This window comes from Ochotona curzoniae, unplaced genomic scaffold (genome assembly GCF_017591425.1).
Source record: "Ochotona curzoniae isolate NIBS_2020 unplaced genomic scaffold, NIBS_Ocur_1.0 contig_4148, whole genome shotgun sequence".
NCBI classification, from domain to species: Eukaryota; Metazoa; Chordata; class Mammalia; order Lagomorpha; family Ochotonidae; genus Ochotona; species Ochotona curzoniae.
This window is the reverse complement of record NW_024466146.1, coordinates 1,610,810-1,634,041: the sequence shown is the minus strand read 5'-3', so window position 1 is coordinate 1,634,041 and position 23,232 is coordinate 1,610,810. Positions and strand designations below refer to the sequence as shown.

Below are 23,232 nucleotides of genomic sequence, written 5' to 3'. Positions count from 1 at the left end.
CCTGGCAAGATAGCCTAGTGGCTAAATCCTCACCATGTATCATCCACTGGGATCCCATATGGGTGTCAGTTCTAATCCTGACAGCCCCAGTTCTCACCCAGCTCCGAGCTTGTGGCCTGGGAAAAAAGTCAAGGGTTGTAAAGCCTTGAGACCCTGCATTCACGTGGGGGATCTGGAAGAAGCTCCAGAACTTCGGATTGGCTCCAGCTATTGTGGCCACTTGGGGAGTGAACCATCGGACAGAAGATTCTGTCTCTCTTTGTCTATGTAAGTCTGACTTTCCAATAAAAATAAATCTTTTTTTAAAAAAGAATTAAGATTATGTCTTTTTATAAAATTCTCAGAAAACATGATTCCCTAATTTGTACAAAGTAGCTTTGCTCTTCAAGAATTTTTCTTTTCCATTTTATTTGAAAGTTAAGAAATATGCAGCAAAAAAACAGAGATCTTCCATCGAGCAGTTCAGTCCCCAACTATCTGCCCTGGCCAAAGTGGAACCAGGCCGAAACTGGAGTCCAGAGCTCAACCCAGGTTTTGGACATGACTGGCAGGGATCTAATTAACTACCTGATTAACTAATCATCCATAGCCTCTAAGACTGAATACTGGCAGGAAGCGGGGACCAGAAGTAAAGCTATGATCTGAACCCAGGAACTCAGATATGGGATGTGGGCACTTCCAACGGCACCTTAACTGCCATAGCAAAGCCTCACTCCAATAAAAAATACCTTTTAGAAATGAAACAAAGAAAGAGGATATGCAAATAATGGCATAGAAAGTGATGAAAAATACAAGTAAATATTTCCAATAAAATTATCAACACATTGTTATAAAAAGTATAAATGTTTACCATGCAATTAAAAATTTATATGTAAAGTCAAATTTACATAATAAAGTGCTAGTAGGTTTATATTACAAAATGACATTCGGTTTATGAAAGTATACAACACAAATTTTCTAAATGGACATTTTCCTTGTTCAATTTAACAAAAACCTTAAATGTATATAAGTTCAATATCGCTTTGAGACAGTGATCCAAGCTTCTTCCCTTGATGATGTTACTAATTCATACTTCATTTCAACAACTTGTCCCTCCACGGAATGCAGGCGAAGTCTCCTTACCAATACACTCAGAAGTACCGTGCACACTGTATACGCAAACCTAAATCAGAAGAAAGTTAACTAGTTACTGAACAGAAAAAATGACAGTTTAATTGTATATGCTGCTCATTCTTATCCACAGCGATCATCAACAAGTGTAGACCTGGCATCTCTTCCTTTCCCATTACTTTCTCTATCATTTACCTCAATTCTGGACATTCCTGTGAGCCCGAAAATCCAAGTGAGGAGAAAGTTTTCATTACTGACTCATCTGCAAACCGGTCTGGATCAAACCTACAAAATAAAATTGGGGGTTAATCACAATATAGCTCCCATATTGACACTAAAAGAACATAGATATAAAACTCAAGCTTAAAATCTAAAATCTACCGACACAGAAAATGCTCATACATATATCTACATATCACCTCTTTGTTCCCAAATTGTTGAACATGTATACAGAATATAAGTCTCTTGCTATTAATGATTTCTACACAATACATGCGAAATGCACTTCTCAAAACTGGAAGGGAAGGAGATTTAACAAAGGTTTCTTTCATTTTATGAGATACTTAATACAAAGCCAGAAAATATTTAAATAAATGTATGACCTGTTACATGAAACCAGCTTATCAATATGTGAAGCACTTTAATTGCCTTTTGAACTAATATTTATTTATTAAAATTTGAGGCTCTGGCCTTATAATTATCAATTACATTGAGATTTAGATTTATGGACAAAGAAGAGGGTCAAGAACAGGCTCTCATATTCAGAACTCACTGCGTAAAGTCACTGACAGAATCGATATTTTAAAGCCAAAGAAATAACCCACCAACTTTGGAGCATGAAAAATGAGAAAAAATATATACAGCAAGATCTTCCATCTGTTGGAGCGTTCCCCAAATGCCTGCAATGGCTAGGCCTGGGCTGGACTGAAGCAGAGAGCAGGGCACTCAATCCAGATCTTGCACGTGTCTGGCAGACACCTAATTTCTGGAGTCATTCCTTGCTGTCTTCTGGCATGTATACCAGCAGGAAGCTAGCAACAAGCATGGAGCTGAGACTCAAACCCAGGGACTTTGAAGTGGGACACAGGCATCCCAGCTGGGATTAACCACTAGGCCACATGTCTGTCCCTTCAAAAAAATGTTTCTGAAAGATCTAAACTATGAGCTAAAAACAAAACAAAAAAGAATTCTGATTTTATCTTATTAGCAAATGTGAATTTTTACTTTCAGAATTTACTTACACTAAAAAATATCAAATATAATCAGCTGTTCCCTTTTAAACTACCCTGAACTTAGGGTCTTACACGTCTATCTAATGATATTCAATTATTTGCAGATTAAAAGTAAGTCAAACTTGATCTTTTCAGATGATTTTATAGAGTCCCACATCTTCATGCATTAAACCAAAAACAGGGGCAGCAGGCTTAAGGACCAGCACTAGAAACACCACTGTCCCATGTAAGAAAACCTGAGTTCAACACCAGCCTCTGACTCCTGACTCAGCTCCCTATGATGTGGATCCTGAGAAGCAGAGGTGATGGATGAACTGACTGGGTTCTTGCCAGCCATGAGAGAAGGCCTGGACTGGAGCTCCTAGCTTTGGTCTCAAGCCCAGCACAGACCATCATGAACATTTAGGAAATGAAGAAGCACATGGGGGCACTTGTGTGTTCTCTGTGTGTGTTTCTCTCTCTATTCCTTTCTAAAGCAGTTTACAATTTTTTTAAAAAATAAAATAAGGTTCCAGTGTTAAGCAGAGAATTAAGCTGCCACTGTGACATGGCATTCCAAATGGGAGTGCTGGTCTGAGGCCAAGTCATTCTACTTCCCATCCAGCTTTTGTTCATGTACCAGGGACGGTAATGGAAGGTGGCTCAAGTACTTGGACCCTATCATCCACAGGGGAGACCAGGATACAGTGCCTGCCTCATGGTTTTGTCCTGACCCAGACCTGGCCGTTACTGCCATTTGGGGAGTGAACCGGTAGACAGATGGTTTCCTCTACTCCACCACCATCCCCCCACCCCCATGCTCTTTCAAACAAATAATTAAAAAAAAAAAGAAAGAAAGAAAATAAAGTGGTATTTGCACTTTTTAATCTTTACGTTCATCCCATTTAAAGGTGACAATTTTTTAGTTTCATTTTTAAAATGATGTTTATGTAAAAAGCAGAATGACGAAGTAAATAAACAGTGAGAGAGAGACCTGCCATCAGCTGATGTTCCCAAATGCCTGCTACAGGCTACAACTCTACCCAGGTCTCCCACATGGATGGCAGGGACAAGCACTCAATTCACTGCCTTCCCAGTTGCAGTAACAGGAAGCTGGATTGTAAGCAGAATATTCTGGATTCAACCTGGTACTTTGATATGGATGCAGCCATCAGAAATGATTTCCTTTCGTGCACTGTTATAAAAGGACTGGACATCTGTCCTAGTGGCTGCCACCTGTGTCCACATGGGAGTAACTGGTTTGACGCATGCTCCAGCTGCCGACTCCAGCTTCCTGTGAGTGCAGATCCTGGAAGGCAGTGGTACAGGCTCATGTAACTGGATTCATGCCACCCCTGTAGTAACTATGGAAGGAATTCCTGAGTTCTGGGTTCTGATCCAGCTTGTCCTGGTCAGGACAGGTATGTGGGGAGCAAATCATCAAATGGGAGCTCTTTCTCTCTGCGTCTCAAATTACAAATAAAGTAAAATGTAAAAACTTAAGGTGAGCAAGATGTCTAAAAAAGAGAAAAACAGTTAATATGCCCCTCTCATATTCCAGAAATCAATTACCTAGTACTTGATCCGTGCCACCAATCCTGCATTCCTATGTTTTATACTCAATATATATAACCTTATTACAGGGGTAAAAATCCTAACTGGTCATCTTACAGCAAAGTTTATTAGATGCCCATGTAGAAGCAAATAATAGCTTTGCTTTCACCTTTTCCTTCCTTGTCCTCTGCACATCTAACACACATACACGCTGCACCTGCTTGTGGAATTTCAATAAAGAGCTGAACAGCTAAGAACAAAAGGGAAAAAAAATCCGCATGAACAATACACACTTAACCAAAAAATCCCAAATTCTACTAAAACTAGGAGAGTTGTAGCAATCAAGTAATTAAGCAAATCTAATTACATATGTGATACTAAGAGAGATTAAGAGTAGTAAAAAACAAATGTATGGAAGAAAAAAATTAGTGAATGGAACAAAAAACAGAAGGCAGAGATTTTCTTTCTGTTCAATCATTGTTACATGAAACTTCCTCCCCAAAAGAGAAAGAAACAATGCACAGCACGTAATCACATCAAAATGAACAATGACAGCTGCTTCATACTTGTATGGTGACGGCCAAGCATCAGGATCCTGGAGAACCACTCCAAGGGCATACAAAATAAGAGTCTGCAAAATATAATACATCTAGTTAATCAAGCCTTAACACAGAAAAAAAAAATTTTCTCCCAGAAAATCAATTCACCCTAAAGGTTTCTTCATCAGATAATGAAAATTAAATAAAAACATAAAATATCGGGAAAACACACCCATCACTAATTTTGTATTCTAATTACAAGTGGGAAAGCAAGTAGTAAAAGCTGGAAGCCATAAAGAAATCAGACCTAACTATATCAAATCTGAAGCCTGCATCCAAACAAACAAAAAAAAGCCATAAGCAATAGTACAAGCAAATACAGGCAAGAAAGACACATGTGACATACGACTGATAAAACCGGTTTTTATAGTATATAAAGACACAAATTCACAAGAAAAAAGGTTGAAAGTTATAAAGAGATAGTTCACAAAGAAATACAAACTTAATTATGTACAAAAAATTATTAAATCTGTCCAATGGTCAGAGAAGAACAGATAAAAATTAGATAATTTTTATGCAAGATTCACAAAATATGTAGAAGATTCATAAATCCAGAGCTGGCAAAGATTTAGACAGAGAAATAATTTACACTCATTTTTTTAAGTTTATCTATTTACTTCTATTGGAAGAGCAGAATTACATAGAAAAAGAGAGGCAGAAAGACGTCCAGGCCCCTGATTTACTCCCCAAGTGTCAGCAACAGCCAGAGCTGAAGCGATCCAAAGCCAGGAGCCAGGAGCTTCTTCTAGGTCTCCCACGCGGGTGCAGGGTCCCAAGGTTTTGGTCCATCCTCGACTGCACCTCCAGGCCACAAACAGGGAGCTGGATGGGAAGCTGGACTGTCGGGATTAGAATTGGCACCCATATGGGATCCTGGCGCGTGCAAAGCAAGGACTTTAGCCACTAGGCTACCACACTGGGCCCTGCACTGATGCTTGTTAAAATCATAAACTGCCTTTTGGAGGACAACTTAAAATGTGAATACATAAAGTCTTTGAACTGTAAATTCTACTCTGTACCTGAACAAATCTGTAACTTATAATTAAACACATACATATACACACATACAAATTAACCTGTTAAAAACAGTACCTGTAGGGAAGGAGAGTGAGCATCTGCTATTTGGTAATTAAAATGAATTAAATTTAGTAATTAATTTGTGTTCTATTTAACAATGAGAAGAAATTATTGGGCATTTCAAAGAAAAACATTTTTAAATAGACACCAAAAGAGTTAAGAGAAATAACTGAATGAGCTAAACATGGCAAACGTTTCTCACCTCTCTAGGAATTACAAACTGGTTCACTTTTCCTTCAATATCCTGAAGCCGGGCAGAAACTGGTGTCAGTTTGGCAGTCCGAACAGTTTCACAAAGTATTTGCCGACAATATCTGTTAGGAAAAAAATCTATTTTAACAATTTGGGAGAGGCAATTTGATATATAAGTACATTTTTAAAATGCCATTGAAGAACTTCTCAAATCTTGCCAATTTAAAATAATTCATCATATTTTTTATTAGCTTAAAGGTATGATACAGAGAGCAGGTATACACATTTCTGCAGCATTGGGATCACATATGAGAACCAGGTTAAGTCCCAGTTACTCTGCTTCTGACCCATCTGTCTGCTCATGGCCTGGGAAAAGCAGTGGGAAATGTCCCAGCTGCCTGGGCCCCTGACATCCAGAGGGGAGACGTGGATGGAGCTCCCAGCTTCCTGGAACCTGTCTGGGCCTGGCCAAGCCCTGACTGTTGAGTCCAAGATGGAGTGGACTAGTGGATGAAAGATAACCCTCTCTCTGTAACTCTTAAAAAAAAACAAATAAATATATGAGGAGGAAAAAAGGCAATTTACACACTCACAGAAAAATAAATGGCAAGATGTGAAATCAAGATCTACCTTAATAATTTAAAATCTGCTAACTAAGCCTTTGTAGTTTTACTTGCCACATTGGCAAACATAACAAAAAATGAGTTTAGACAACAGACATTACTAACAAAAGCCGATACCCACAAATGCAGTTAGGGGAAGGATAAATGAGTATCAACTTTCTGAAGTGCAACTGACAATATATGTAAAAAATATTAAGTACATATCACAATGAGAGCAAAAACTAAAATGTACAGTAATTCTGTCATGAGATACTTCACTTAGATGCTTTATGTTTAGGACTTCATTTAATCCTTACCAAAACACTGAGAGCACTATTATTTTTACAGATTAAAGCTAAAGGCAATCATTTAAGATCATACTGCAGGAAAATGATATTGATAGGACTCAAACTCATGCTGGTTTTACTTCAGAGCCCTATATTCATTTTTTTTAAGATTTGTTTTCTTTTTATTGGAAAGTCAGATATACAGAGAGGAGGAGAGATAGAGTGGAAGATCTTCCATTTGTTGATTAACTTCCCAGTTGGCTGCAATGACCAGAGTTGCGCCAATCTGAAAACAGGAGCCTAGAGCCTCTTCTTCTGGATCTCCCATACAAGTGCAGGTCCCAAGGCCTTGGGCTATCCTCAACTGCCTTCCCAGGCCACAAACAGGGAGCTGGATGGAAAGTAGGGCTGCCAGGATCAGAACCAGTGCCCATGTGGGATCTTGGTGCATGCAAGCAAGGACTTTAGCTGCCAGGCTATCGCGCCAGGCCCCAGAGCCCTATACTCATAACCACTGAATTTTTCAAACATCCTTAAACTATTGGTTTGCTTTTACAACCTTATGGTCCAGAAATATTCTGAATCAAGGAATCCAGAATCTAGTAGGCAGAGGGAGCGCACAAAGTACATAAAATATGAACAATTAAACAAGTACACTAAGTATCATGATAAAGCAATGTCAGGTATATGGGAACAAATGGCAGGAAAAGCCAATCTAAAGAAAAGGCTTTTGTAGTGAAACACACACGTAGCCTGAAACCTGAAAGAAAAAAAAAAAAAAGACTCCAGAATTAGCTACAGGAGAGATAAAAAGAGAATCTAAAACAAGAATAGTCTGTGTAAAAGCCAGAAGGTAAGTGAAAAAGTGTGTAGGTTCGGCTGCGGGGCTTGGGTGAAGGGAACCCTCAGCCAGGTTGGACACAATGCTTGGGACTCTGGACATGGGCACTGCTGCCACACAGTGAGTGAGTCCTGGGCTTTGGACTGTTAGCGTGCCAAGTGGTAACAGGCTCTGCCTGCTGGCCGTCCCGCAGTGAGCTATATAGGATTTTGGAATATGTAATTGCTGTCTACGGATTTCCACGGATAAGGTCAATGTGCGTAAGTGAGGAATGAATCCTGTGTGACTCCCAGCAACAGGGTCACTCAACTTGCAGGCAAGCGTGGGGACTAAGACCTAGTGGTTTGGAGGGGAGGGTAAGATTTGTTTAGGTCAGACTGATTCTCCACACCACATGGCAGTCCCGAGATGGTCTGTTAGCATAGAACATCGCTGAGTGCCACACACCAGCCCACACGAGAGCTATGACTGAGGGCCTGTCTGGCAGGCTAGATCTCAGTACTTGACTGAGTGACAGAACAGGGGATGGGTCACATTAGGCAGGGTCATGATACTAAACAGCACGTAAGAGAACCAGGTCTGGGGGTAGATTCTGCAAGGGATAACAAGGTCCAACCCTGTGAAAGCACAAGTCCCACTTGTTAGCTTAAGAGTTGGGGTGGTGATAGATTGAGCAGGTCAAGGCTGCAGCACGCACATGTGCATCCTAAAACAGGGTGTGAGGCGGGTAGGGCTGCTACATCCTCCAGCTCATACAAAGGTCAAGATGGAGCGGCAGGCTAGGCTGGGCAAGGACCTAGCACCTGTCGTAGCATGTGAGATCTGGGTCAGGAAGTGGACCAAGTGGGGGAACCTGGGAAACTACCCTACCGGGATTACAGCTCTCGCTGGTGAGCTGGTGTTTCGGCTCTGGGTGTTGGGCAGCCTAAGCAGCTTAACTCCAACTCTTGGCTAATCTGTGGGTTGGTTTTGGTGAGGGGTGGACCAGGTAGGGCCAAGTCAATTTCACCTTACTAGAAAGAGCAGAAACCAGGTTGAAGTACAGCTCAAGCTCAGCTAGGGTGTCACACCTATTGGTTTGCATGAGCCAGGGTTGTGAGCATACGGAGCAGGGCCAGGTTCCAGCACCTGCCAGCAAGTGGTGGGACTTGGTGTAGGCTGGGTTACGCCAAGCTATAGCATCTAAGGCAAAGGCCAAGAGAGATGACAGGATATGCCAAGCTGGGTCAGAGCAACCATCGCCACGTGCAAGATCTATAGCTGGGAACAGACTTGGTTGAGGAGATAAGGGGACACCCTGTCTGGGCTGTGGTTCCCACTAGTAAGAATGGGACTGGAAAGAAAGTCACATTCTGGTCTGGAGAGGGCTGAGTGCACCAGACTGGGCTAGACCCCAGCATCCACTGGTGCTTGTGAGGATCAGGGCAGGTGTAGGACAGGTTAGGTTTGGTTTTTGCCCCTGCTGAGCCATGAGTGTGAGCTGTGTCTGTGTGTGGACCAGTCTAGACTGGGCTGTAATACCCAACAATAATAACCAGCCTGGGTTGAAGGCCAATCAGGAAAGGCCATTGTTCCTGCTAGGTCAGGAGGTGGATTGAGTAGGGCTGGCCCATGGACACAACAGTATGCATGAAATCTGGCATTGGGAGAGGTTCTGATAAAGGAGCCTGGGAAACTCCTCTGCCAGGACACAGTCCATGCAAGTGAGAACAAGAACCACGATAAGGGGCTGCCCAGACTATGCCAGGGAAGGGTATACCCACTGGCATACATATGGCACAGGTCAGGAGTGAACCAGGTAGGGCCAGTTCACATCACCCACTGGTGAATCTGAGCACCAGAATGGAGTGTAGGTCCACACCAGTACGCATGAAGGCCATGACTGGGTGCCAGCTGGGCTGGGATAGATTACAGCCCCACCAAACTGAGCTGGAACTGGGGTGGACTGGGCCAGGCCAGGCTACAGCACCCACTGGCAAAAGCTGAGGTGAGGCAGTCCATGCCAGACCAGGCCACAGCACCCAACCAACACATGCAAAACCCAGAGGAGGGGATGAAGCTGGTAGGAGCTCACCTGCTGGATCACTACTCCCACTGGAGAACATGAGTTGGGATGGGGGCAGAGAAGACTGGCAGAGCTACAACAACTTTGGCCTCATGTGAACTGCACCAGGGAAAAGCCAGGCTGGGTTGACTGTTCCTACTGATGCAAGTATAAGTCAGAGTGGGTGTGGGTTGGTTGGGTTCTGCTGCAGCATTAGCTGGCAGATGCTGGCATAGGGGTGGCTAATTCTGTCAAGCCAAACTGCAGAACCACCTGGAGAGTACATGATCTGGGAGTGTGATGGAGCCAGTAGGGAAACAGTGGGCACCTCCCTCCTGGGTTGCCACTCTGTCTGGGGAGCATGAGAACCAGGACTGGGGTAGGTATGGCTAGACAGAGTGGCACCTGTCAGCAGGTGTGTGTGGGCTGGATAGTGGGGCCAATTAGGTTGAACTAGGCTTCAATGCCCACTGACATTTATGAGAGCTGAATGGGATGTGGAACAAAATGAACCATTCTGCTGTACATATTGACAAGCATGGAAAAGCAAGGCAGCAGACAGGGCTGGTGAGGGTTATTGGGAGTCATCCCAACTAGGCCTTAGCTTTCACTGATTTATGTGGCCAGTTGTTTGGTGGGCAAGATTGGGATGGGCTCTAACAGCCACTGGTTTGTGTAGAAGACAGGGCTGGAGTCAGAACTGCTTCAGCAATGGCAACCATCAGCATATGCATAGGTTGATAGCGGCGACAGACTGTGCCAGATCCTGTACTGGCAAGAACACCCAAGAATCTGGTCTGGGATCACTTCAGACAAAATTTCTTTGGGAATCCCCCAAGCCAAACTGCTGGACTTAGAACCCCAACCATGAATTGAAGGTTCCATGGTCTGACCATGGAGTCCATATGGCAAACCTGAGCCACCTCAGTGGTTCTGACGGAGCAATGGACAGCACATCCAGGTACATATGGAGAATATGGTAGTACACTGGAGCCTGCATAGGACACTTGGTACCACCACAGAGGACAGAACAAATTGATCAACTACCCCAGCCAAGTGTTGGCAGAAAAAATTGGGCAAGTGGGAAAACACTAAAGTAGACTATGTCAGCCAGTAGATTCTGAAGAGATTTTATTGTGCTTGGAGTGGCGAGATTGGCAGCAATTCAGAACAGTTGAAATATCGAACTACTTGAGCAGTGCCATCGGAGCATGCCCCACACTGGGGACCCTGGGCTGGTTGGAAGGCTGGGTGTGGCTTCTTCCTTTGTCTCTCTCCTCCCCCCAGACAGAGGAAGGAAAAAAAAAGAATGTGGAAACAATGGTCCTACCCACTTTCCTAAGGCCCTTGATCCTTGGAGCCTTAATCAACTATATAAAGATCATCAAATTATATATATATACATGGGCCTGGCGGCGTGGCCTAGTGGCTTAAATCCTCGCCTTGAATGCACCGGGATCCCATATGGGAGCCGGTTCTAATCCTGGCAGCTCCACTTCCCATCTAGCTCCCTGCTTGTGGCCTGGAAAAGCAGTCGAGGACGGCCCAAAACCTAGGGACCCTGCCCCCATGCGGGATACCCGGAATAAGTTCCTGGATCCTGGCTTTGGATTGGCATTACATCGTCATTGCACTCACTTGGGGAGTGAACCATCAGATGGAAGATCTTCCTCCCTGTCTCTCCTCCTCTCTGTATATCTGACTTTCCAATAAATACATAAATCTTTTAAAAATAAAATAATATATATATAATATATATATTTTAAAGTGTGTCTTCCCATTTCACAAAGGAACAAACCTAAATGGCAAACAAACACCTGAAAAAATGCTCAAGTTCCCTGGCAATAAGGGAAATCCAAATTAAAACATCAGTGAGGTACCACCTAACGCCAGTAAGATTGGCCCACATACAAAAAAGCACCAACAACACTTGCTGGCGAGGATGCGGGGAAAAGGGAACCCTACTCCACTCTGGTGGGGCTGCAGGTTGGTACAGCCTCTATGGAAATCAGTATGGAGAACACTCAAACAACTCAAAATCTGTATACTATATGATCCAGCAATAGCACTCCTAGGAACATATCCAAACCACCTATTACACGAGAAACCTACATGCACCCCTATGTTCATAGCAGCACACTCAGTAACTGCAAAACCATGGAAGCAACCGAAATGCCCAACAGCAGAAGACTGGATAAGAAAGCTATGGTTCATCTACTCCATGGAATACTACTCAGCTATTAAAAAAAACAAAATGCAGTTCTTTGTGGCCAAATGGGCCCAACTGGAAACCATAATGCTAAGGGAAATGAGCCAATCCCAAAAGGTTAGATACCACATGTTTGTCTTAATTTAAGATGAAATGATGTCAATATGAAAAATAGTATGTGTGAAATGTAATATTATCTCAACCTCAAACAGCCTATCTCACATGCAATAAGATATTGAGAAGTAACCAACGAACCAACAATCAATGTGAGTCAGGCTGCTTATAATCTACATCAAAGAATTGTAAAACCTAATATACTTTTTAAAATTATTGATTACATTGCATTATGTGACACAGTTTTATAGGCACTGGAATTCCCCTTACCCCTCCCAACCCCGCCCCCCATGGTGGAGTCCTCCACCTTGTTACATTATCACAGTTCAAATTCAGTTGAGATTCTTTCATTGCAAGCATCTACCAAGCATAAAGTCCAGCATCTTATTGTAAAACCTAATATACTTTTTTAAAAAAAAATATTTATCTATTTATTAAAGTCAGATATACAGAGAGGAGAAGAGACAGAGAGGAAGATCCTCCGTCCGATGATTCACTCCCAAAGTGAGTGCAATGGCTGGATGGGAAACAGGGCTACCAGGATCAGAACCAGCGCCCATACGGGATCCCAGCGCATTCAAGGCAAGGACTTCAGCAGCTAGGCCAGGCCGCCAAGCCCAAACCTAATATACTTTTAATACCCTATGTTATTCCATAATAGGGCAGGAGAGCAGAGAAATCTTCCATCTCCCTAGAAGGAGTGAGGAAGACGTGAAATACAACCTACCAGGATCAAAATTGGTAACTCATAGACAACAGACTCGAATCAGCATTAGACAATAGTTAAACTACAAAGACATATGGGGGAATCAAGAGTGATCCTGACAATCTCTTAACAGGAGGTCATATGCACAGCGCAGCGGGGACCCCAGAGTGGAGCAGGAGGACAGGAGGGGCTTGTATCCCAACCCTGAAGACTCCTGGATCCTCACCAAGGACTATCAGTATGAGCACCAAGAACTACATCCTAACTGCCAAGGAGACCACGGGGAATTGGAGTGCCTTCGGAGGCCAAGAACTCTGAGGTCATCCACTCCCGCTTGGATCTACCACATGGGATGGAAGAAGTTCAAATCCTTCTTTACAGGATACAAGGGCATCAGAACAACAGCCAGGAGCCCTGAGCAGTCCGCAGAAACGGAAGAACAGTAAACTTCCTTCAGGAATAGGGAGGGGAGCTCTCTCTGGTCCTCGCTTGGTTCCAACTTGGGGTCCCCACCCTCTCTTGCAATGATCATTAGGATCACCCCGGAAACCCCTCAAAACAAATAATCAACCAAACAAACAAAAAATTAGAATAGATAAACAGAGAACAACAAGAAAAGCTTAGAATCAGACAGGAAACGGTCAGTGTGGATTCACTTATACCTTACTAGGTGGACAAAAAGATTAGTTACTCCTCAGTAGTGTACTGCAGATTTCTCTGCACACCCCTCCTAAAACTGTTCTGCACCTAAACAGTTGACATATGTCTTGTTAGAGTTATAAGCCAGTCTAGACTACTCGAAAAAAAGCCAGGTTCAGCAAAATTATGCTTCAATGCTATAAAATGCTAAATATTATAATGAAAATAGACATGAGACAGCTGAACAGTAATCTATAGCCATTTTAAGATGTATAGAACCCAGTTGTATATAAACTAAAATTGAAATGTCAATGAAGTAGTCACAGGATGTGGTTAAGAACTCTGCTGGCTCTACCTTCAGACCAGAGAAGGTCTCCTCAAGAAGCTGTTGAACTTATCTGAACAATAAGATGCCAGACTCTATGCTTGGTATATGCTTGCAATGAAAGAATCTCAACTGAACTTGAACTGTGGCAATAGAGCAAGGAGGAGGAATCTACCATGGGGGGAGGGTTTGGGGAGGAGTGAGGGGAATCCCAGTACCTATAAAACTGTGTCACATAATGCAATGTAATTAATAAAATACATAAATAAATAAATAAAGCGTGTCTTCCAAAAAACACAAAAGACCAGAGCTGAATTGAAGGGCATGAAAAGATACAGTAATGAGAAAATGAGCATGGTTCTATGTTAAATTCTTTTTTTCCCTTAAGGGCAGAGTTAGAGAGAGATAATCTTACATCCACTGATTCATCCTCCAAGGGCAGCAGCAGCTGGCTCTGGGCCAAGACAAAGCCAGAAGACAGGAGCTTCTGCATCTTCCCACCCAAGCACTTGCGTGATTTTCTGCTGTTTTCCCAGGAGCATTAGCAGGGAGATGGATGGAAATGAATAAGTTGGGACTCTAACCAGTGCCCATATGGGATGCTAGTGTTGCAAGTGGTGGCTTAATCCACTACGCTAAAGTGCCAGCACCATTAGGCTCAGTCCTTAAGATATTATAAGGATAAGATGTTATAAGGATACTCTGGTTTCTCTTCAAATTGTATAAATCTTTGCCCCTGAAATGTTATGGGGTTTAGTAAGTTACAGAGAGAGTCTAAAACTTTATTTAAAGAACACAGAAGAATTTTAAATTTAAGAATGGGTTGATCAGATGTGACTCTCCGCATGTAAAATAAAATCATTCCCCTCTTCCAACCCCTTCCCCCAATTCTTAACTTGGATACACATCAAGAATCATCCAACAAGCTTATGCAAAATTGATGCCAAGAAATTGTGAAACAATTGGTTTGGGATTGGTCCTACATATATCTGCATTGTTTGTTTGAAGTGATACAGAAGGAGAGACAGCAAGAGACAGGTCTTCCATCCGCCAATTCGCTCCTCCCAGGTGGCTGCAATAGCCAGGACTGGGCCAGGTTTAAGCCAGGAGCGAGGGATTCCATCTAGGTTTCCATAAGAGTTGCTGGAGCTCTAGAACTCAGGCCATCATGTTTCCTCCTAGGGCGCATTAACAAGAAGCTGGATTAGAAGTGGAGTTGCACCCTATTAGGTGGGATGTTGGCAATGCAAACAGTGGCTTCACCTGTTGCACCACAACACCAGCCCTCCAAATACCTGTATTGTTAAGCATCCTCGCTGATGGCAGGTGTAGACAAGAGCTCCAGCAGCAATCAGGAAGATGGACCCAAGAGGAAAATGATTCAGGGCTACTGAGGTCTCAGCGTTACACAGTGCTTAACCTTGACGTTTAGACAGATTCATCCCACAGGGGTTCAATTCCCAGCTCCAATACTGGTTCTGGATTCCTGCTAGTGCTTACGCTAATTAACAAGTAAAATTGTCTAACAGTAAAAATATGATACACCATTAAGAGGGAAAAAATTAATGTTTTTAGGATATCTAACCAGAACATTATAATCGCCAGAATATCTGCATCCACTATGAAACCACAGCAACAAAGAACAAAGGCCGACTTTCCATCTCCACCTGAGATGCCGTGTGTTGATTGAAAAGTTATTGCTCATTATGTGTATCTATATTTCTTAGGTAAGAAGAAACATCAGAAGTGGCTGAGGAAGCCAAGAAGCAGATCCTCTAGGGATAAGTTGACTTGTGCTGGATAACTTTTTTTTTTTTTAATTGGAAAGGCAGATATACAGAGAGGAGAGACAGAGAGGAAGATCTTCCATCCAATGACTCACTCCCCAGGCAGCCGCAACGGCTGGAGCTGAGCCAATCCCAAGCCAGGAGCCTCTTCTGGGTCTCCCACACAGGTGCAGGAGCCCAAAGCTTTGGGCCATCCTCGACTGCTTTCCCAGGCCACAGGCAGGGAGCTGGATGGGAAGTGGGGCTGCCAGGATTAGAACTGGCGCCCATATGGGATCCCATGCTTGCAAGGCGAGGACCTTAACCGCTACGCCATCGCGCTGGGCCCTTGTGCTGGATGACTTTTAAAAATGTTTCCTGCAGGGCTGGGTGTGAACCAATGGATAGAAGATCTTTCTGTCTCTCCTTCTCTGTTAATCTGCTTTCCAATGAAAAGAAATAAACCCTTAAAAAATGTTTCTCCCTAAGTCATTAACAGTGTTTTTAATCTTAGAAGCCTCGCTTGGCTTTTATAAGCTCTCATGATTTCTTGTTCTGAATATGTATGGCTTTAGAGTATCAAGAAACCTCGCACACATTTCCACCAAGTCCACAGGTAGTTTTCCTGCAGTATTAACATCATTTTCATCATCGCTATTATCACCATCATCCTGATTCAGAACCATTTCAGGTATTTCACCACCATTCAATGAATGAACAACTGGAGCCTCATTACCAATGTTGAAAATTTCAGCATTCACTCTTTCCTGCTTTCTGATGACCCTGAAGGTATATCCTTTGCATATGCAACTAAATCAAACGTGTTTTTATTTTTACAATGGACATATGGAATCTTTCAAAGTCACCACCTTATTTATCACTAATGTACTACTGTGCCAGATGACCATATATTGTGTTACATGTCTTGGCAACTGCCTATATGGTATCCTTTCTGCAAAATTCCTTCAGGAAACCTGGGAGGCAGTAGCCATGCAGCAGTTGCTACCAACCACGGGAAAATACGGATTGCATACCCAGCTCCTGGTTTTAGCACCTGCCTGTCCTAGCGGTTGTCATCATTTGGGGAGTAATTCAGCAGATGGAAGTTTTTCTTTTTTCTTTCAAATTAATTAATTAAAAAATAAAGTGCAAAAAATGCCCATACTTATGGCTCTGTTAGAATGCTACTACTGGCATACAATTCAAGAAAGTGTTTTTGTATTTACTCTAGTCACATTGCTGAACTAATAAAGACACATTTGGGGAATTATGTGGCATAAACATCTTTGATGAGAATTTCATATGGGAAATAAGCAGAACAGTTGTGAAGGAATGATAAGATTTTTCCATTATTATCTGACTTAGCTTCTCTGCAGACAACACAAGCCACTGGTATACAATATTTGCAAAATCAATCAGAAATGAGGTTCCTGGTGATATGTGTTTTTACACAGAATAATGAACTGATAAGAAATTAATTTTTGTCTACCACACCAAGTCTACAGTTAGAACATCCCAACTGCATTAGTACATCCCAATACAACTATTCTTTTTCATTCTTCTCCTTTTTTCCTTTCCTTTTTTTTTTTTTTTTAAGATTTATACACTTATTCGAAAAGCAGTTACAGAGAGAGGGAGACAGAACAATCTTGCACCTACTGACTCATTCCTCAAATGGCAACAACAGCCACATCTGGGTCAGGCTGATGTTGAGACAGAAACTCTATCTTAGTTTCTGTAAGACTGGCAAGGGTCCAACTACTTAGGCCATTTTATGCTTTCTTAGCTGGAAGCTGGATTAGAAAAGGAATAGCCAGGACTCAAACCAGCACTCTGTGATCTAAGATGCTGGAATAATAAGTAGCAGCTTAACCCACTGAGTCACAGTAAGAATCCCTGTCCATTCCATCTTCAATTTCTATAGGAGCTGCCTCATAGGCCATAGTCAGTATCCTCCTAAGGCAATAATGCCAAAGCAACGTCACTTCAAAAAATTCGTGTTTATTTCAAAGGAAGGAAGACTGAGATCTCTCACTTGATGGGTCACTCCTTGAATGTCCACACAGCCAGAGCTGGGCCAGGCCAAAGTCAGGACCTAGAACTCAACTCAAGTCTCCCATGGGAGTAGCAGGAACTCAACTACTTGACCTGCCACTTGCTGCCTCCGAGGGTGTACGATATCAGGAACCTGGATTTGAATCTAGGCACTTCAGTGTGGATGCGGGTGACCCAAGCAGAATCTTAATTGTGCCACATGCCTGCCTGGCCTTAGCAAACTCATTAATGAACATCTCTATTGCTTCATAATCAGCAGACACGTTATTAACAATGTTTTTTAAATGCTGTCTTTCCTTTTCTCTGGTCATCTAGTGAATATTCATAGTTCTCTTCCATGTTCAGTACACAATGACAGATCTCTGCCTGTCATACCAAGTGGTATGAGTTCACTGCAAAGCTGACAGACCTAGGGCCCGGCGTGGTGGCGCAGTGGTTAAGGTCCTCGCCTTGCACGCCCGGGATCCCATATGGGCGCCGGTTCTATCCCGGCAGCCCCGCTTCCCTTCCAGCTCCCTGCCTGTGGCCCGGGAAAGAGGGCGAGGACGGCCCAAGGCTTTGGGACCCTGAACCCGCGTGGGAGACCCGGAGGAGGCTCCTGGCTTCGGATCGACATAGCATCAGCCGCTGCGCTCACTTGGGGAGTGAATCATCAGACGGAAGATCTTCTTCTCTGTCTCTCCTCTCTGTATATCTGCCTTTCCAATAAAAAAATAATAATAAAAATAAATCTTTATAAAAAAAAAACTGACAGACCCAGTATTTCCATACACAACATTCAGCTTCATATGAGCTCTTTCTGTTTTTCACTAACTTCTGTTTATCACATTCAGCAGCACAGAACTTCAACAGTTTTTCCTTCTAATGATCACCCACAGTGGCCATTCTTTTCTTAAAGCTTATTTGTATTTATGTGAAAAGCAAAGTGACAGAACAAGAGAGAGAAAGAGCAAGAGTTAGTAAGAGAGAGAGAGAGACAGAATCTTCTGTCTGGAGGTTTACTTCCTAAATGGACACATTAGCCAAGCCTGGATGAGGCCAAAGCCAGAAGTCCACCTAGGTCTCCCACATGCGTGGAAAGAACCCAGCTACTTGAGCCATCATCTTCTGTAATCTCAAGGTATGCACTGGCAGCAAAGCTGTATGAGAAGTGAAAGCAATACGTGATTCCAGGTATTTTAAGACAGGAATCTGATACTCCAAGTGTACCTAAATGCATGCAGTTGGTGTAACACCATATTGTTTAAAATGTTTTTAATTTATAAGAACCACATTCTTCTACAAGATGTTTCATACTTATGTCACTATCAATTTCTCCAACATCTTGCTTGATTTTTTTGTACAGTAGATAAACATAAGCATTTTCCCTTTTTCCTATCACTTCTATTCAAGGGGATATATTCAACAGTATCTTTACTTCACAAAGAATAAAGACAAAAACCCATAACATATCTAGGTCTTGGCCCTGTGGGGGCATCATGGGAAATCTTCCATTGACAGTCTGGCTGTTATATTACGCTTTGTTGGCCTGTTTATTGGGGAGAGAGCATGCTATCTGGGTATGCCCAGAAAACATATACCATAGTTCAGGTGGGCTGCGAAGTCCTTTTCCCCTTGGGAACACTGCATAAACTGTGTAATGTGTGGCTGCATTCTGACGGTATCTCATACAAGCGACCCAAAGTGGAATTTCTAACTTGTAACATCACGGTCAGCACTCGGTTTCAAAGGGCTGGGCATCTGACCAAGAGCTAAAAGTGCTGGTTGCAATGCCAACATTCCAGTGCTTGGGGCTGACTGAGTCCTAATTTCAGCTTTCTTCTAATGCATACCCTGGATGTAGCAGATGACAGCTCAGATAGCTAAGCCTCTGTCATCTTCATGGGGACTTGGATTGAACTCCTGGCTCCTGACATCAGTCGGTCCAGCCTTGGCCACTGTGGGCATTTGGAAAACAAACTAGCAGATGACAGCTCTCTTTGCCTAGCTGCCTGTGAAAGAAATGAGGATGAGAGTTCCAGACCTCAGATGTTCAACCTAAAGTTGCACACAATCATGTGACCACAGCTGCAAGCAAGACAGAGAGTAGTTTTTTTCCCTCTAAAACATTTATGCAAGCCCTGTGCACTGGATCTTTTCCTCGTCATTGTACTAGACGACTAGTGACCACTTTCGGTAACCAGTTTATTTTTTCCAGAATTTCAAATAAACAGTTTTTGTGTTTTACTTCTTTTGCTTAGTGTAATGAGATCTATCTGTGTAATATGCTGTATGATCTGATACTGGATTCCTTTTCATTACTTAGCAGTATTTCATGGTATTGTTATACAACAATTTATCTATGTATCAGTGGGTGAACATTTGAATTATTTCTACTTTGTGTCTACTTTGAAAATACTATTGTGAACATTTGTCCACTGATTTCTCTCTGGACATGTTCATTTCTCCTGTATAACTATTTAGAAATGTAATTTATTTAGAAAAGTCCCAAGGGGGGAGGAGTGTTTTACTTGCTTGATACTTTTGGTATTATTACATATAGGGCAATTTATACTGATATAAAGTTATTTATTAAAATCTACATAAACATTTTAAATCCTATCTCTAAAAAACCTGTTACTTTTCAAGATAATAACATTAGCTTTAAATTAGATAAGTCAGTTCAAATTTACCTTTCAATGATCTGCTCTTCCTTTAAGAATATTCTTACCTGAGATGTTCAATTTTTTCTGGAGTAACAGGTCCTTTCCCAAATACTTGGTCTATTTCTTCATATAGTTTGTTTTGAACTTCTTCAGAGGTAGACAAAAAACAGATTGCCCAGGTACACACTAAGTGAAAAATTATAACAATAACAATGAAAACAGCTAACTCCTAGCCAGCCAGAGTACAAAATAAGAAAAAAATTGGATTTTCATTTTTAAATTTTGATACAGGGAAGGGTGGGAACCTTTTTTTTTCTGCCAAGCACTATTTGGATATTTATAACATCAATCATGGGCTGTACAAAATTATCAGCTTAACAATAAGCCTGCAAAAGACTTATTCAATTCCAAGTTCCACCTGCAACTGCCTTGGCATAGCAAGAACAAATTATTTCACTCATCTTATGTAGTCCATGGATATTCTCCACCTTGAATTACAGAAGATATATAATACTACACATGCAAAACAATAAAAATCAAAAATTAAAAATTCCTTACAGGATTCATATTTCATTGAATGGACATGAATCTTATCAAAAGGAAAGTACAATCTAGAGAACATTTAAAAGATTTATTTATTTGTTTACTTATTTATTTATTTATCTATCTGAAATGCACAAAGACAGTGAGGGGGAACAAAAGAAAGACAGAGACAGAGAAAGATCTCCTACCACTTGGTTCATCCACAAATGTCTGCCTTAGCCAGGGCTGGACCAAGTTGAAAGTAGGAGCCAGGAACTCTATCTAGGTCTCCCAGTAGCTGACAGGTACCTCAGTATCTAGGCAATGATGATACACTGTCTGTCATCTGTGTCAGCAGTGAACTAGATCGGAAGTGTGAAGAGCTGGAACTAGAATCCACTCTCTGAGAGAGGATGCAGACACCCGTGGAGATGACTTCATTCACTGTGCCACAACTTGGGTCCTGGGTGCTTCCTTCTTACAACTAGCAAGTACCTAAGTCATCTAATGCACATCACCTCAGACAAAACAGTAGTAAGTTCCTTATCCAGGAGGGGATATTCCCTGCTAATATTTGTGATGAATGATCTAATTCACTCATTCTTGTTTAAAAAAATTGATTTATAGTTCACAAGTCAAACTAGAAAAGATTTAACCAGAAGTCAATATTCTACTTTTCTTTTTTTAATGGTAAATGGCCTGGATCGAGAACACCTGGGAGTTGGGTGATGCCACAGTCTCACATCCAGGTTTGGAGTCACTCGATTTGCGACAAGATACAGGCAAGGGCACTGAAAGCATCCAGTTTTCTAATGAAAAACACAATTAGAATGCCACTGGTTCATGGATTACTTCTGCTTTATTTGCCTGATTCTACTCAGTGAGGAAATAAAAATATGAAAAATTACACAAAGAACATGAAACAGAAGAAACAGTTTCCTGTAGGAATTCACTAGAAGTGTAACCATTCAGAGAATGGAGCCATCTGTATATACAATGACGCCAAAAAATATGCCTGAACAGACACTGCAGTTAACTATACCTTTTTTTTTCTGTAATAAATTTTTAAAATATGCTTACTATAATTGCTACTTGTAACTACCAATTATCTGTTTTTGAACTAAGACTGATTTAAATTTGCCTCAAAGTTAATTTTAAAAAAAACATTTGCCTGATCCACCTAAAATGCAGAGTATTATCTCTAAACTGCATAGTTACCTCATATTCAATTATTTTGGTAATTTCCTCACATTCTGAGTTCAGAAAAAAGCATGGGTAAGTGTCCCTAACCTTGACTACACGTGTTTCTTTACTGTGGCTTTTGAATGAACTACAAAATTTTTATTTCACAAAAAGCATGAAAAACTTTGTTATACACAATATGGACACACAACACAATTTTACAATATGTAGTACTACACAACTGAAAGATTCCCCACCAGTATTTGCATACAGTACTTACCTATATGCCCTACTTGACCAAATTACCACTTGAAAGTATAACTGTATAAGCTTATAAGCCTAAACACTGATTTTTTTTTTGTAGAATTCTACTAAAAAGTATGACTGGAATTAGCTTAAAACAGTGACTTCAAGCCATTTAACATTTCTTAAATACTGAATCAGACATAATTTCATAGTTGAAAGACACCTTGGAGGCTATCTAATGATAAAAACTGATTTTTAGAAAAGGAGAGAATACAAAGCTATCCAGGTGTCTCGTTTATGCCTCATGAATGGCAGAGTAAGGACTTTAAGGTTCTCTATCGTACCACTCAAAAATATGAAGATTGCCCTAGGAAATAATCTCCTGGCAAAGAAACATTCCCCTTAAAATTCCTTCTAAAACATGAAAATAAAGTTAAAATATTAATCCAGTATTGAAATGCTAAATTTTGGGTGTTTTTGAAGGCCTTGCAGAAAAAATACAGCATTTAGTGCAATTCATATTTTTAAAAGAAATGATACATTATTTTAAAAGGATTAAATATGAGACATGCAGTGGCATGGCACATTGGGTCTCCACCTATGGCACTGGCATCCTATATGGGCACTGGTTCAAGTCCCAGCTGCTCTATTTCTGCTCTAACTCCCTACTAAAGCACCTGGGAAGGCAGTAGAGAATGGCCCAAGTTCTTGGCTGCTACACACATGTGGGAGAACCAGAAGTTCCTTGCTTCTGTCTTCAGACTAGCCCAGTTCCAGCCACTGTGGCCACCTGGGAAGTGAACCAGTGGATAGAAGAGACCTCTGTCTCTCCTCTCTCTATTGTAACACTGCCTTTCAAATAAAAGCAAATAGGGCCTGGCAGCATGGTATAGTGGCTAAAGTCCTCGCCTTGAACACACTGGGATCCCATATGGGCACTGGTTCTAATCCTGGCAGCTCCATTTCCCATCCAGCTCCCTGCTTGTAGCCTGGGAAAGCAGTCGAAGATGGCCCAAGGCCTTGGGACCCTGCACCTGTGTGAAAGACCTGGAAGAAGTTCCTGGATCCTTGCTTCAGATTGGTACAGCACCGGCCGTTGCGCTCACTTGGGGAGTGAATCATTGGACGCAAGATCTTCCTCTCTGTCTCTCCTCTCTAAAAGATTTATTTATTTTTATCACAAAGGCAGATATACAGAGAGGAGAGATAGAGAGGAAGATTTCTGTCTGATGATTCACTCCCCAGGTGGCCGCAACGGCTGGAGCTGAGCCAATCCCAAGCCAGGAACCTCTTCCAGGTCTCCCAC

The 23,232-nt window shown here is 41.8% G+C and overlaps 1 protein-coding gene across 3 annotated transcripts in view; it reads right to left on the bottom strand.

Annotated features, from left to right (window-relative positions):
• Positions 1-277: 277 nt before the first annotated feature.
• Positions 278-23,232, bottom strand: part of LOC121159416 (cytochrome P450 20A1) — a 67,881-nt gene continuing 44,926 nt past the window's right edge. For all 3 annotated transcript variants that reach the window (XM_040984466.1, XM_040984467.1, XM_040984468.1), the window contains exons 9-13: positions 20,042-20,162; positions 5,754-5,865; positions 4,442-4,506; positions 1,306-1,395; positions 278-1,162 (exon numbers count right to left, since the gene is read on the bottom strand). In XM_040984466.1, coding sequence (XP_040840400.1) covers positions 1,012-1,162; positions 1,306-1,395; positions 4,442-4,506; positions 5,754-5,865; positions 20,042-20,162 — 539 coding nt within the window. In that variant the 3' untranslated portion in view covers positions 278-1,011. The remainder of the gene's footprint in view (positions 1,163-1,305; positions 1,396-4,441; positions 4,507-5,753; positions 5,866-20,041; positions 20,163-23,232) is intronic.